The 16157-nt window shown below is 41.5% G+C and overlaps 1 protein-coding gene across 4 annotated transcripts in view; it reads left to right on the top strand.

Annotated features, from left to right (window-relative positions):
- The window catches only part of LACTBL1 (lactamase beta like 1), a 694216-nt gene that overhangs the window by 456963 nt on the left and 221096 nt on the right, over nucleotides 1-16157 (top strand). For all 4 annotated transcript variants that reach the window (XM_069240319.1, XM_069240318.1, XM_069240321.1 and 1 more), the window contains one exon: nucleotides 6668-6777. In XM_069240319.1, coding sequence (XP_069096420.1) covers nucleotides 6668-6777 — 110 coding nt within the window. The remainder of the gene's footprint in view (nucleotides 1-6667; nucleotides 6778-16157) is intronic.

The following is a 16157-nucleotide window of genomic DNA, read 5'->3' as shown; positions in this document are numbered from 1 at the left end:
CAAACGAATTTCCCCGAATTTTACTGAATCCACTACTTTTTCAGAGCTAGCCAGAGCACAATAGACTGCTTAAGATAGAATAAGTAAATTTTTAAGTTTTGCTTTCAGTTTTTAGTTGTCTATTTACAAAAGTACTTTTGTGGACCATTCCAAAAAATTATAGTAGGCTTAGCGACCCAGTGCTTACCAGTGGTTGGCTTTAGGTCACCTTGATTGGCTTGCTTTTTCTTCAGTTGCTTTACTGCCTCTTCTTCTGTTTGTACCTCCCACAAAGCATAGTTCGTTACCATCATTTCCACTGCTGGCATTTAGGTAACTACTTGTTCTTTTGCCTTTGGTAGTGCCTGTGTTTTCATGCTCTTTCTCCCTCTACCCTGAGTGCTTCTTGCTGAAAAGAGTGAAATTTGCTCACTTTTACATTGTCATTTATACTCCTGATATGGTGATATTTGTGGTGTGGCACATCCATGCCCGATGGATAACATTTCTCAAAGGTCTTGCTGTATGCCCCAATGGCTATTTGGTCCTTTTCCAACAATATCAATGAGCTGAGCTTCGTCTCTACTATGAATGTGTGGTACACCCCGCAGCTGCAACGTTTCTATTCCCTGCTTTTTAGGGTCGAGCACGCGCAAGCACTCTGGACCATGTTATAATCTCTCTGTGGGCTTCTAACCACGCCTATGTCACACCCGTCACTTTCATTAATTTGTGGGCTTGCCTTTTAAAAATCGATTGATTCCATTTGTGTTAAGCATGCGTACATCATGCATTTTCCGGTGTTTAGCCCATTGTGTTCTCAGCTGGTTTCTGGGCTACTTTATCTTTTCATTTGCTGCTCAGCGCAATCTCGCTGGGCAGAAGTCGAGCGATTTGCATGACACCGATTCTGTTACATGGATAATTGCACTTTTGCTGGTTACATGGATAACTGCACTTTTGCCAGTTTCATGGATAGTTGCACTTTTGCTGGTAAGTTTCACTGCAACCGAACTTCTGTTTACTTTTCTGTGTCTCCTTCACACTCATGGCGACCATCGACTTGCATATGTGAAACTGTTTTACTTTTAATTATTAGTTTATGTGGCAAGAAAAGTCCGGTTAGGAGTTTACAACGATAACAGCTCTAACACGAGCAAACATGAGACACGGTGCATTGCAAATGCTTGTTAATATCAGTCATGGACTCCATGCAAGCCTGCACCAGAGCTGCTCTCTTTGTTAAATTTTTCACATTGGCATGTACTCAGGATGCCAAGATTCTAAATAAAAGAAAATTGCATACCTTTACTAAATGCATGGACTGAGACTGAGGCAAAGACCTCTGCAATCATGTTTTTGGATAGCATTTTGTAGTACTTGAGTTCTGGTGCGAGCACCCAAGCCTACTGTAAAAGGAGGTGTTGCAGCTTTGGACTGGAGAAGACGTTTGGCTAGTTCACTGGCGCTAAATAACAGATTAGAAACATCTATTGGTTTTTCTTAGCTTCCAACGATCATGGCCCTGGTATGCTATCAAGAGAATTCTGAAAGTGATTACATTCTCATGTATTTTATTTAGTGGGAAGTATACACTAAACGATAGATAGATCAAATAAATTAAATGAAACTTCCTAGAATCGCCTTTTATTTTAATGGTCATTTTCAAAATGGCCACATTGAACCCGCCTTGTTATTTTGCGCGAAGTGCCTGCATTATTTTACTGTTAGTAATGTAGTTTTGCACACAATGTAACATATTTCACTTAAAAACACCAGTAGCCAAAGCCTGTTAAACAAAACGCCCACTCTGCCTGCTTCAGGGCTTCTCACTTCTTTCCATTATGTGTCTGGCGGTATTTTGTTTTACAGCTTTTATGTAGCGCGAACTTGACACAAGAGCATTGCCTTAACATGAGCACCAGATCACATTACACAAGGTCAGATTTATTTTTCTTTTTAATATTTTAGGCACCGGGAAATTAAACGATTTGCCAAGAATCACAGGACGAGGAGCCAATGCCGGTACGCGCACCTGGTTTCTCAGTTTCAGAGTAGGCAATTCTTGTCACTAGGCTACAACCTCCCTACATTTTGCATAATGTTCCACAATATAATGTACTTGTTTGCTTATAAATTCTCACATAATGAAACGCCTATGTTCCCTTCTCCTAACCCCCACCACTGAGACTGTCAGTCCAGCATGAGCTGAAGCCCTCCCTCCAAACTCATCATAACTACACAATTCAGCAGAATGGTGGCGAGGCTCTATGTGTTCATGCCAAATCTCACACACAGAAACATGCATACATAAACAGGACTGCACAGACCCAAATACAAACCTTGAAATACACACAGACGCGCGCAGAGAAATCAAAACAATCCCTGACATACCGTGACATACAAACACAAGCATTATCACACAAAATCGACTCACCCGTACACCCTGAGGTATATAAACACATGTCTATAGACAGAAAGGTACCCATTACGGACACTCATATAATATCATAAACAAGTATACAGACACAAAAGACACGGATGTACGTTGTGCACACTTGAAACAAAAACATCCTGATCCACAGCATGTCTCAAGTTCATTCTTCACCCATCTAGTTCCTAAAGACAAGTATTCAGTGTACCAGTGGGCCCAAATGTAATGAATGAAAATGGACAAGTTGGGTAGTAAAACGCAGCTAGGAGTGGCGTCCTGTCACACCACTTAGGGCCAGATGTAGCAAAGACTTTGCGACTCGCAAATGGCGAAAATCGCCGTTTGCGAGTTGTAACTGCGTCTTTGCTATGTTGAAATGAATTTTGCGAGTCGTAACCGACTCGAAAATGCATTTCCGAGTCGCAAATAGGAAGGGGTGTTCCCTTCCTATTTGCGAGTCGCAATGGTATGCATTTTTATTTGCGATTGCGGTAGCAAATGAAAGCGCAGTTACCATCCACTTAAAGTGGATGGGAACCCAGGCGCAAACGGGAAGGGGTCCCCATGGGACCCCTTCCCCTTTGTGTCTGGCACAAAAAATAATTTTTCAGGGCAGGCAGTGGTCCAATGGACCACTACCTGCCCTGAAAAATACCGAAACTAAAGGTTTCGTTTTTTTTTTCAAAGTGCAGCTCGTTTTCCTTTAAGGAAAATGGGTTGCACTTTGAAAAAAAAAAAACGGCTTTATTTAAAAGCAGTCACGGACATGGTGGTCTGCTGTTCCCAGCAGGCCACCATCCCCGTGAGTGCCCTGAATCGCTATGGGGTCGCAAATTGCGACCCACCTCATTAATATTAATGAGGTGGGTCTTTGCGACCCCACAGCGACTCGCAGAAGGTGTCTGAGACACCTTTCTGCATTCCAAATTGCGAGTTGCAATTTGCGAGTCGCTGGGACTCGCAAATTGCAAGTCGCAATTTGGAAGATTGCTACATCTGGCCCTTAGCCCTTTTTGCCACTGCCCGTGGTGTACTTTTAAAACTAAGCCCCCGACTAATTGCCAGAATATATAGCAGCTCTGGTGCGTTCACATGGAATGTTCAAGCCCACAATAAAGGAAATTGTTGAGGCTTTGGACGAAGGAGAACCCATCAGTAGAAGTACCCAGGATATTCATTTTTTAGTTTCCCAAGTTTCTGCTTTCACCACCCTTACCAAGTCTTGGTTCCGAAGCATTGCGTTTTTTTTTGTTGCTGTTGATAATAAGTAGTATTAGGCCAAAAATACCCACATTTTGGGAGCAATAGTCCACATCTCCTGATTGTCTTTTGCTTGTAAATGTTAAACCTGCTCTGAGTTACAGGGTAGTCCTTTACCCTCAAGTCAAAGTTATATATCCTGTTTTCTATAATGGAATGTATTTCATAGTGAAATGGGTCAATGAACGCCTGACAGTGTCATCTTAAGGATTTTGGGGATCCCAAACAAGAAACATTTTGGGGACTCCTGTTTGGAACAACTTTGAATTTTGTTACTGAATTATGAATTTTATTGTATCTGGATTTTCAAGCCTCATACTGCCTAACAATAGTGCTTTATACTTAGCAGGCTGAGTTTACTTACACAAGGGGGCCCTTGGAAGTTACTGGCCCTGGGCAATTGCCAACTTCTCCCATACCTTAAAACATCTTTTAGGCCTCATACAGAAAGAGGGCCCACCAGGGTGCACTTTCCTTACTGTTTAAATACTGAAATATGTGTTCTATAGAATACTTAGTTATGCTAAAAGCACATCAGTTTCTTCTTGTGTGGGACCCAGAATTAGAGTCAGAATATTCTTTATTCGGTTAATAAAACCATAAAAGCACACACAGTATAAAAAAATACATACACATATAAACAATCTAAAGAACATCGCTGGAACATATACAGTAAAGTGTCACCAAATGAGAGTAAAAAACACCCCTCACGCAAGAAAACATCATTCAAAAAAAACATTAACCTGAAACTTGCACATCACGTCTTTTTGTACTTCTAAGTGCAGCTTGTAAAAAACGTGTGTCATTAAAACACTCCAGAGTACTTGGAAACATCTGGAGATAAGTAAGAACCAGTCTCAGTTGCAGAAAACATTTTTAATTTAACAATGGCATTATGAAACATTGTCACAATAGGCAATAATGATGGCAAGACATCATAAAATGCATTATATCCTGTGGGGTAAAAGTTATCACAAGTACAGGGACCCAGTTTGTCCACCTTATACTGCCCTGTGGTACAGCAAGTAACCAGTGTAGAAGATTTAGGGCCTCAATATGAATTTGGTGGTCCCAACACGGGACCGCCAAACTCACAGGGAGGACGCCACCACCATAGTGGTTACATTCTGCCTGAGCGTATTACAATGTTCCAACCAGGCTGACCAGAGGGAAAAGTGTTAGGATATTAGGGGAGCCGAGTCCAATATCCTAACACTCCAGCACCCTTTGAATGCGCACTGCCTGCAAATCAGTGCGTCTTCGAACAGTGCTGGGCAAGGGGAGCCCTGCACTGCCCACTAAATGCTCGTAGGCAATGCAGGTGCCCCCTGTCGCCCCCCGCACTGCCTTTCTACCAGCCTTTTCATATCAGGCTCCCCGCTATGAAACGGCTGGCAGAAAGAGGGGTTGTGATGAGCCAGGCAGCGCTGAGTTCACCTCGGCCATAGTTGGTTGCAAGCCCGACCACCGTTATGCCATCGGGAACGATGTTCACAGCAGGGACGGGGGTCCTTTGGCGCTCCGACCGCCATAGTCGTAATTTGGCTTGGCGGTCTGATATAAGATCAAGAATATATCTAATCTAAGTGTGAAGTGTGAAGCAGTCCATATCTATTCATTTAAAAAAACAAATCATGCTTCAATTTGAAAATGCACAAACACTTCCCATCACAAACTTGCATCAAGTAGTTGTTTTTTAAATAAATGTCATTAATTGCTTCCAGAAACCTTGTTTCATTTTATCCAGTCAATTACTAATCCTTAACTTCTTACTCCTAACTACAATAATACGTAGACTAGGCTTTGGGTCACTCTTTTCTTATAATTGGATAGCTTTATTGTCTATCTCAGCTCGATTATTTGGCTTTCCTCACAATTCTTGTGTTTGCTGCACCACTAGGAGAATTTTTTCTTCTTTGGCACACTTTTGATTGAATGACTTGCATTATTCCATGTTGACATCAAGGACCTGTTTTTTATTTGCTTTTTAATTCCCATGACCTTCCCATTTTTTGCTCTGAAGTCCCCATAGGATCACTAATTCTTCCTTTCAACACCCCTGGCTTATTTATTGCTTTCTTGTCCCTCCTCTATTTCCTGCTTGAGTGTACATTTTTCCTCTATCTCAACAGTATTCCTGCAAGTTCACTAGCACATACCACCAACCCTCCCTCCTCTCCATTACTGTCCTCTACCACCCTTACCAGCTTTATTTTTGTAATATTTTTGTAAACAGTTTGTACAATGTTATGGAGGTTTCACACTGCTGCTGGGCTGCTTGTTTCCTTGCTCATCATTCCACTCTGCCCCGCCCCTTCTCATTTGCTTTTTTTTTTTTTTTTTTTTAATTATTTCAGGAAAGGCCCGGCATAGGCACACTGCTATCAGGCTACTCACTTCTTTTGCATTGCACCGCTTCGTACATACTTAGTTTTTTTCATTTACCAGTTCTACAATCACTGTCAGCTATCTTGGTATGGTAAATAAACACTTTCAATGTGTGTCAGAATGGCTGTAAATGCATCAGAAAGTAGACCAAAGCTTGCATACAAATTAGCATTCACCTCAAATTGGATTTCTTTAATAGAAAACCCATTCTAAAAAGGCTGCTCAAGTGTGCACGTGCATCACAATTCACTGGTAGCCATTTTGTCATCAACTAGTGGAAATTCAAACAAGCAGAGACGAATCTAAAAAGGTGAGACCTATTGGTATTACCAGTGCTTTTTTCATGTGTTGTATTGAGAATTACTTTCTTATGGAAGAGCTGCTAAATATCAAGATGATTGTGGTACAGTATTATTACATTTAATAACTTTATGGAACAGTTATTATTCTATTGCCTATGAATGTCATAAATGTTCAATGAATGCTGAAAGCATGAAAAATAATTAAGAATAGAAAGAAGTAAAGGTTATCATTTTTGATTGTACAAACACTTTTCAAGTGTGAGCAATTTATCTGATGGAACAAACCATGGTACATTTCCCACAGGTCCATTGGTGGCAGAGGCAACCTCTGGCTATGTGACAATGTGCCCTCGATACCCCGAGCCTGTTCCATTGGCTCACCCAATACCAGTGTTGAAAGAGGCCCTGGAAAAGGTCAGTACTTTGTTACTCTTGACAATAAACTCAATGTTAGTGTTATTATAGCACCTAATAGTAATTGTAAACAATGATGTAAGTGTAATTAAAATAAATGATTTGTTGTACAATGTTCCGTAGTTGTGAAGCAGGTCATTTATGTTTAAAGTGTCATCTTTTTAATGAAGGAATATAAAAAATGGCCTCTATAGTTTCAATTACCACTGTAAGATGCATATCCTCTACATTTTCAATCAGAAAAAAATTAGCAATTTTCTGTATAACCTCCTGTCTCTATGCTGTTGCCCCACAACCTTTCCATTCATTTTGTTTGACCTCTCTTCCTGTATTTTTAACTGTTTTGATTTGTTTCTTGAATGTGGTGCCTGTTACTGTCTATGCTTGACTGTCCCTTGGTAGAATTATATTTTGTACATCAGAAAATGTTGAAGCAATATTTTCAACAATCCACCTCACAGATACTTCTGGAAGAAAATGATAGTTCCTACTCATCTAAATTCCTCCTCAATGCATTTCTGCAGAACGTCTTTCTGAAGGCATGCCCCTGAAGAATGTGATTTTTCCTGAATAGTTTACACTGACACAAGAGAATTACATAATTTACATCTCTGTTCCCACATTTTTGTGATTTAATGTTGCTAACACTGATATTCTATAAATATCAATTTTACGGAAATCTCTGCAGAATGCACAAAATCCTAATCAATAAATCATATTTGATCACCATTTAAATTGTGTTTTAAAATTAGTTATCCCCACAACTGGATAAAGATAAATCTTGACTGTTTCATGAACAAGAAGTTTTCATAACAATTTGAAATGATCTATATGTATTAGAAATGTATGTCAGAATGTATAACTGAAGATATATTTTAAATCGCCTGATACTCAGTTTGGCAGGCTGAGGTTACTCCGACAGGATGGCAGAGGACTTTGTCCCCAACAGCAGGCACCCGCAAATGAAATTTAAAATTGTCCACCACCCTGAGGACAAATTTTAATTTTAACATTGGCACAAACCGCAGTCACAGATATTCCTGTCAATTTTATAAACGTTGACTCTGTCAAACAAGACAGCCCTCTGTCAAACTTTTACAGTGTTTTACATTTTAAGAAACAAACTCCTGTTCTAGGAGTTGGTTATTGAAAAATTAAAAACTAATGGCCTCCACACCATTGGAAATTGCTCCCATGATGAGGGGGGGCAGTCATTTTTATACTGTCCCTTACCACCAGGTTTAACCTGATGGTGATGGACGGCAAAAAAAAGCCATGCAACCACCCACTCGAAATAGGATGGGCAGCAGGATGGCTTTCCTCTGATTGCTCATACTCTATCAGGCCATTGAAGGAGTATGTCGACAGAGCGAAAGTAGACTCCATCAGTGACATACTCTTGTCTGCCCACCTCTAAATGAGACAGGTGCAGCGGAGTACCCTCTAAGTAAAATTCTAATTCCGGGCCAAAATATATTAGACAACAACATTTGAGCCTTCAAATCCTATGCAACTACAGCAATGACAAAAACTGCAAGCCAACATGTGAAGCGGCAAGAATAACCTGTCTTTCTGTTCATGTCTTATATTTTCACATGGTCTATTTTGAAGATGTGCCTAAAGTGTATCAGAGTCGACAGGGTTTCAGAATCTCATGTGTAAAAACTTGAAAGACATATACAGTTCTTAATTGCTCATCTCCAATCATTTACTCTTGGTAGGATACGTTTTGAAAACATAGAACACACAGTGGTAGAAAACCAACCAGTGTGGTGATATTGCACTGACAAACCTATGTGGCTATTGGAGGAGTACTAAAGGGTGCCAGGTAAATGCATGGAACATCCACAATGCTTTGTTGGAATTCACATAAATGAGTACCCGCAAATGTTCAGACCCTGAAAATCTGATCCCAAAAGGTTGAACTGTATATTAAGGGTCAGGTTGTACATGGATTAGTTACAATTCTCATGTATGTATGGGTTCCGGCAAATCTCTAAATGGGAAAATATTTTCTTTTTTTGAGAATAAATAAAAGAGCTGTATGGATAAAGCACATTTCAATCTGATTTATTCATGTAGATTTCCCACCTGTTGATTAGAGAAATGTCAAATTACCTACAATGCTTACATATGTAACATTGTGCACTGAAGGGCAGATCTGTAAATGGTGTACAATATTCATCTGGCTCCTTTTTTCAAACAGATGTCTTAGCTTTGTAGTTTGTCCAAAACATGCAATACCCAGAACAAACAACCAAGCCAAGACTTACAATGAGTTGTCATTGTGTATCACGATTCATCATTTCACATTGAAAAAAACGTTTTTTAGAAATTGTGTATCAAGAAAAGATATATATTTATTTAAAAAAATCTAAGAAACTGAGTTTATAGATGGATGTGCTTTGCACCACTGCAAAGTTCAGACTACCGATAATTCAAGGTAATTGTGATTACTTTCTATATAAAGCAAATACACTTTTTGAAAATCAGTAGATAGTAGCAAATATTCGAACATCATGCACTTCCACATTTCTCCTGTTGAAAACAGTAAAATTCATATGTGGGTTGGCTTGTTGCATGGTACAGGAGAGGCCCAAAAGCCCATCCATGTCAAGGAAGTCAGAGATGTTGAAAAATGGGTGATTTTTGTGATGGGGTATTGCTGCAGTATTGCAGTGATATTGCCTAAGGTCAGCAGGCATCCAGTGTACCATACCCATGTTAGACATTATGAAAACTAGAGAGACCCAGAAGAAAAAAGTGTAGTGTGGGTTTCTTGGATCCTATGTTCCCTTTCTAAATGAGACATTTAGTGAAAATATGATTTCTTCACAATGGTATCACAAAGAATACATGTATTCTCTTTAGTTGGCAAAGCCCCACTCTTTAGCATTCAAGCATAAAAATGCCTGCTATATCCGGTGGTGACCTATTGTTCCAGACAGAAAATGGCCAAATTTGACATTACATGTTGTGTGATTTACAGGTCAAGTAATGGTGTCAAAACCCCTTCCACCATGCTTGGACTGGACGGCACCAGGGAATTTTGTGTCAAAAACATATGTGACAGTACAACATAACTGGGGCAAGGTTTGACTTCCACTTAAAGAACTTCAGGCAAAACCCTTTTTGAGAATTTGAGACAGGGACATTCACGTGGTGTTGAATGGATGGATCCCCCTGTTTTTCTCCCACAGAACGTCTTTCAAATGTGAAAATAAAAATAAAAAAGAATTTCCTCACAACTATGTGCCTGAAAACTGAAATTCAGGGCAAATTGCAGCTGTCTTATCTTCCAGTGTTCCTACACTTCTCTTGATAGAAAATGGACTCCTCATATTTTGAGAGGTCTTTGGCACAGGATAAGATAGGACCGGGAACTGTGACTATTCGTAATGGTTTTTGCAAAACCAGAAATTATACAAATTCCACATTAGTTGTGTATCTGAAAACAACTTCACATTTATTGTGTCAAACATTGGAAAAACAAAAATATTAAGTTTAGGCGGTTGAAATACAAATGGTCTAAATATCAAAGGCAAAAATATCAACATTAAAATGATAGTCAATACAAAAATATTGTCTACAAAAATATAGGCTTCACAAATATATTAATTTGAAAAGAGTAACATGTTTTTCCATAATATCGATATTTAAACTACTGTACACAAAATCATTGAAAACATTTTTATTTAAAAGAAATCTACTTAAAATATGGACGTAATTAGGGTGTTTATTTTTCAATTTGAATTGTCATATTTTTAAAGATTTCACATGTAAACCAAAATGAATATTTAATTCTATGAATATACAATTTCTAAAAATAAAAATATCATGTTTTAAATAAATCATTTATTAGCCAAATATTCAATACAAATTATTGACAATTTTAAAGCAAACTTTATATTAAAAATAATGTAAAATAATACTGACATTTATTATATTATAAGAGATAATTTAATAGATCTGACAATTTGAAGTTAACATGTATGAATCCAAAACTATATCAATTGCTAATTAAACATATTAAAAGTATCATACAAATATATAAAACTTTCATAAATGTAATAAGCATTTATGAAATCATTTTAAAAATGTAGACTGAAAAACAATAGAATAAACATAAAATTAAAGTGTGCTAACTTAAAGTGTTAATTACAGATCTACAAATATTTGAGAAGACCATCAGTTATGGGGGATTCAAATGTACTATTCTAACCCCAAACCCACTAACATTTTAATCAGTCAGTCAAAGATCTTTATTCGGCGATTGCCATAAAAGTACAAATTAAGATCACATTTTCAAATGAACAGACAAACAGGAAAAAATAATAAAACACATCTTACATATATCACAAAGAAGAGGGCAAAGTAATCTAATCCAAGTTCCTCTTTCACAGATATTCCAATGTTCTTATCGGATCATTTACTAGTGTCTTGCAATATAATACCAACATCTGTTTAAATACCCTAAAATGTTATAAAAGCCTTACTTCCTAAGGAATAAAACTATCCTAAACCACATATATAAAGTAGAAAATTTTAGACATTGAATAGGTTTTAAAAGTCGACATAGGTGAGATTAATAAATCACATAATATTAATACTGGTTCCTGATAGCAATAGATGATCTAATAAAATGTAAAACCTGAGAACAAATTTTGGCATTTGGTAAGTTCTGAAAATATATCAAAGCTTCCTTATAATGGATCGGTCTTAATGTGCGTACAATAGGTAAGATAAAAGTATTTCTAGGGGAGGCATAAAGGGAGAAAAAGAGAAAGAAGTGAGAAGTACTTTGCTTTGAGCTAGCATCGCAGGAGCAAGGTGGTAATTATTTTGCCAGATACACTGCTTGGGAAAGGCTACCTTAACCGGTTCTGTGCCCAGGACGTAATGGTTACGTCCTGAGGCACAGTGCTGCTGTGCCCAGGATGTAACCATTACGTCCTGGTCACAGAGCCCAGAAGGAGCGCTAGCGCTCCCTCTGCGGGGTTCCCCCCACCCCCCCAAGGCAGGGATGGAAGGGGAAGCCCTTCCCCTTCCACCCCGACCCCCCCACCCCCCCTGTGACGTCAGCGCGCGAGCGCCCGCTGATTTGTCACAGGGCCTCCCCCATCGCGCTGGAAGCTCAGCTTCCAGCGCTATCGAAAGAGAAATGCTCAGCATTTCTCTTTCAATCACGTGGGGGAGGCCCGGAGAGGCTTCAAAGGGAAGGAAATTTATTTCCTTCCCTTTGAAGTCTCTCCCAGCGTTTCAAAAGCCAGGCACCAGGGATTTTCTTTGTGGGGGGGAATGGACATAAGGGAGCGACCCCTTGGGCAAGGGTCGCTCCCAGAGGGGGCATTTTTTTGGGAAGGCCTTTTCTGCCCCCCCTGGGGGCATATCGGCCTATTATTAGGCCGAAACCTCTAGGCACCAGAGATCTTTTTTTTTTTCTTTTTGTTTTGTTTTGGTTCTTTTTTAGGTGGGGAGCAACCCCTTAGGCAAGGGTCGCTCCCCTAGGGGGCAAATTATATTTAGGCCATTTCTTGGCCTATTTTGATGAGGCCAATCTGCCCCCAAGGGGGCAGAAACCACTAGACACCAGGGAGTTTTTTTTGTTTTCGTGAATTTCACGCAAGGGGAGCGACCCCTTAGGCAAGGGTCGCTCCACTGGAGGGGAAAATGATTTTAGCCCATTTCTGCCCCCCTGGGGGGTAGATCAGCCTATTTTGATTAGGCCGCTCTTCCCCCAAGGGGGGCAGAAACCACTAGGCACCGGGGATTTTTTTGTTTTACAGATGGGGAGCGACCCCTTGAACAAGGGTCGCTCCCCTGGAGGGCAAAAATTGTATTTAGGCCATTTCTGCCCCCTTTGGGGGCAGATCGGCTGATTTTTGCTACGCCAATCTGCCCACAAGGGGGGCCGAAACCACTAGGCACCGGGGATTTTTTTTTTGGTGCCAATGTCACGCAGGGGGAGCGATCCTGTAGGCAAGGGTCGCTCCCAGGGAGTGGGTTGGGATGAGGGGGGGCAATTTATTTTAGGCCATTTCTGCCCCCCCTGGGGCAGATCGGCCTATTGTTATTAGGCCAAAACCACTAGGCGCCAGGGCAAAAAAAAAATTGTGTGTTTTTTTTCTGTTTGTTTGTTTTTTTAGAGATGGGGAGCGACCCATTAGGCAAGGGTCGCTCCCCTGGGGGGCAAATTGTATTTAGACCATTTCTGCCCCCCCTTGGGGGCAGATTGGCCGATTTTAGGTCAATCTGCCCCCAAGGGGGCAGAAACCACTCGGCACCGGGGATTTTTTTTTTTACGCCAATGGCACGTAGGGGGAGCAACCCCGTAGGCAAGGGTCGCTTCCCGGGGGTTTTCAAATTTATTTTAGGCCATTTCTGCCCCACCGGGGGCAGATCGGCCTATTGTTATTAGGCCGATCTGCCCCCAGGGGGGGCAGAAACCTCTAGGCGCCAGGGCAATTTGTTTGTTTGTTTTTTTAGAGATGGGAAGCGACCCATTAGGCAAGGGTTGCTCCCCTGGGGGTGCAAATTGTATTTAGACCACTTCTGCCCCCCTTGGGGGCATATTGGCCGATTTTAGGTCAATCTGCCCCCAAGGGGGCAGAAACCACTAGGCACCGGGGATTTTTTTTTGGCGCCAATGTCACACAGGGGGAGCGACCCCGTAGGCAAGGGTCGCTCCCGGGGGGGGGGGGCTGTGGGGGCGGGGGATACATTTATTTTAGGCCATTTCTGCCCCCCTGGGGCCGGCTGAGCTAGAGGCCAAAATCCACAGGTAGGCACTGTTTTCTATGAAAAAATGTGTCCACGTTGTGTTTTGGGGCATTTCCTGTCACGGGCGCTAGGCCTACCCACACAAGTGAGGTATCATTTTTATCGGGAGACTTGGGGGAACGCTGGGTGGAAGGAAATTTGTGGGTCCTCTCAGATTCCAGAACTTTCTGTCACCGAAATGTGAGGAAAACGTGTTTATTTAGCCACATTTTGAGGTTTGCAAAGGATTCTGGGTAACAGAACCTGGTCAGAGCCCCACAAGTCACCCCATCTTGGATTCCCCTAGGTCTCTAGTTTTCAAAAATGCACAGGTTTGATAGGTTTCCCTAGGTGCCGGCTGAGCTAGAGGCCAAAATCTACAGGTAGGCACTTTCTAAAAAAAACACCTCTGTTTTCTTAAAAAAAATGTGATGTGTCCACGTTGTGTTTTGGGGCGTTTCCTGTCACGGGCGCTAGGCCTACCCACACAAGTGAGGTATCATTTTTAACGGGAGACTTGGGGGAACGCTGGGTGGAAGGAAATTTGTGGCTCCTCTCTGATTCCAGCACTTTCTGTCACCGAAATGTGAGGAAAATGTGTTTTTTTAGCCAAATTTTGAGGTTTGCAAAGGATTCTGGGTAACAGAACCTGGTCAGAGCCCCACAAGTCACCCCATCTTGGATCCCCTAGGTCTCTAGTTTTCAAAAATGCACAGGTTTGGTAGGTTTCCCTAGGTGCCGGCTGAGCTAGAGGTCAAAATCTACAGGTAGGCACTTTGCAAAAAACACCTCTGTTTTCTTTCAAAAAATGTGATGTGTCCACGTTGTGTTTTGGGGCGTATCCACTCACGGGCGCTAGGCCTACCCACACAAAGTGAGGTGTCATTTTTATCGGGAGACTTGTGGGAACGCTGGGTGGAAGGAAATTTGTGGCTCCTCTCTGTTTCCAGAACTTTCTATCACCAAAATGTGAGGAAAATGTGTTTTTTTTAGCCAAATTTTCAGGTTTGCAAAGGATTCTGGGTAACAGAACCTGGCCAGAGCCCCACAAGTCACCCCATCTTGGATTCCCCTAGGTCTCTAGTTTTCAAAAATACAGAGGTTTGGTAGGTTTCACTAGGTGCCGGCTGAGCTAGAGGCCAAAATCTACAGGTAGGCACTTTGCAAAAAACACCTCTGTTTTCTTTCAAAAAATGTGATGTGTCCGCGTTGTGTTTTGGGGCATTTCCTGTCGCGGGCGCTAGGCCTACCCACACAAGTGAGGTATCATTTTTATCAGGAGACTTGGGGGAAGGCTGGGTGGAAGGAAATTTGTGGCTCCTCTCTGATTCCAGAACTTTCTGTCACCGAAATCTGAGGAAAACTTGTTTTTTAGCCACATTTTGAGGTTTGCAAAGGATTCTGGGTAACAGAACCTGGTCAGAGCCCCACAAGTCACCCCATCTTGGATTCCCCTAGGTTTCTAGTTTTCAAAAAGGCACAGGTTTGGTAGGTTTCCTTAGGTGCCGGCTGAGCTAGAGGCCAAAATCTACAGGTAGGCACTTTCTAAAAAAACACCTCTGTTTTCTTTAAAAAAATCTGATGTGTCCATGTTGTGTTTTGGGGCGTTTCCTGTCACAGGCGCTAGGCCTACCCACACAAGTGAGGTATCATTTTTAACGGGAGACTTGGGGGAACGCTGTGTGGAAGGAAATTTGTGGCTCCTCTCTGATTCCAGAACTTTCTGTCACCGAAATGTGAGGAAAATGTGTTTTTTTAGCCAAATTTTGAGGTTTGCAAAGGATTCTGGATAACAGAACCTGGTCAGAGCCCCACAAGTCACACCATCTTGGATTCCCCTAGGTCTCTAGTTTTCAAAAATGCACAGGTTTGGTAGGTTTCCCTAGGTGCCGGCTGAGCTAGAGGTCAAAATCTACAGGTAGGCACTTTGCAAAAAACACCTCTGTTTTCTTTCAAAAAATGTGATGTGTCCATGTTGTGTTTTGGGGCGTATCCACTCACGGGCGCTAGGCCTACCCACACAAAATGAGGTGTCATTTTTATCGGGAGACTTGTGGGAACGCTGGGTGGAAGGAAATTTGTGGCTCCTCTCTGTTTCCAGAACTTTCTATCACCAAAATGTGAGGAAAATGTGTTTTTTTTAGCCAAATTTTCAGGTTTGCAAAGGATTCTGGGTAACAGAACCTGGCCAGAGAACCACAAGTCACCCCATCTTGGATTCCCCTAGGTCTCTAGTTTTCAAAAATACAGAGGTTTGGTAGGTTTCACTAGGTGCCGGCTGAGCTAGAGGCCAAAATCTACAGGTAGGCACTTTGCAAAAAACACCTCGGTTTTCTTTCAAAAAATGTGATGTGTCCGCGTTGTGTTTTGGGGCATTTCCTGTCGCGGGCGCTAGGCCTACCCACACAAGTGAGGTATCATTTTTATCAGGAGACTTGGGGGAAGGCTGGGTGGAAGGAAATTTGTGGCTCCTCTCCTCTCTGATTCCAGAACTTTCTGTCACCGAAATGTGAGGAAAACTTGTTTTTTAGCCACATTTTGAGGTTTGCAAAGGATTCTGGGTAACAGAACCTGGTCAGAGCCCCACAAGTCACCCCATCTTGGATTCCCCTAGGTTTCTA

The sequence above is a fragment of the Pleurodeles waltl genome, chromosome 6 (genome assembly GCF_031143425.1).
Source record: "Pleurodeles waltl isolate 20211129_DDA chromosome 6, aPleWal1.hap1.20221129, whole genome shotgun sequence".
Classification (NCBI taxonomy): Eukaryota; Metazoa; Chordata; class Amphibia; order Caudata; family Salamandridae; genus Pleurodeles; species Pleurodeles waltl.
The sequence above is the reverse complement of the archived record's forward strand: the minus strand, read 5'-3'. Positions and strand labels throughout refer to the sequence as shown.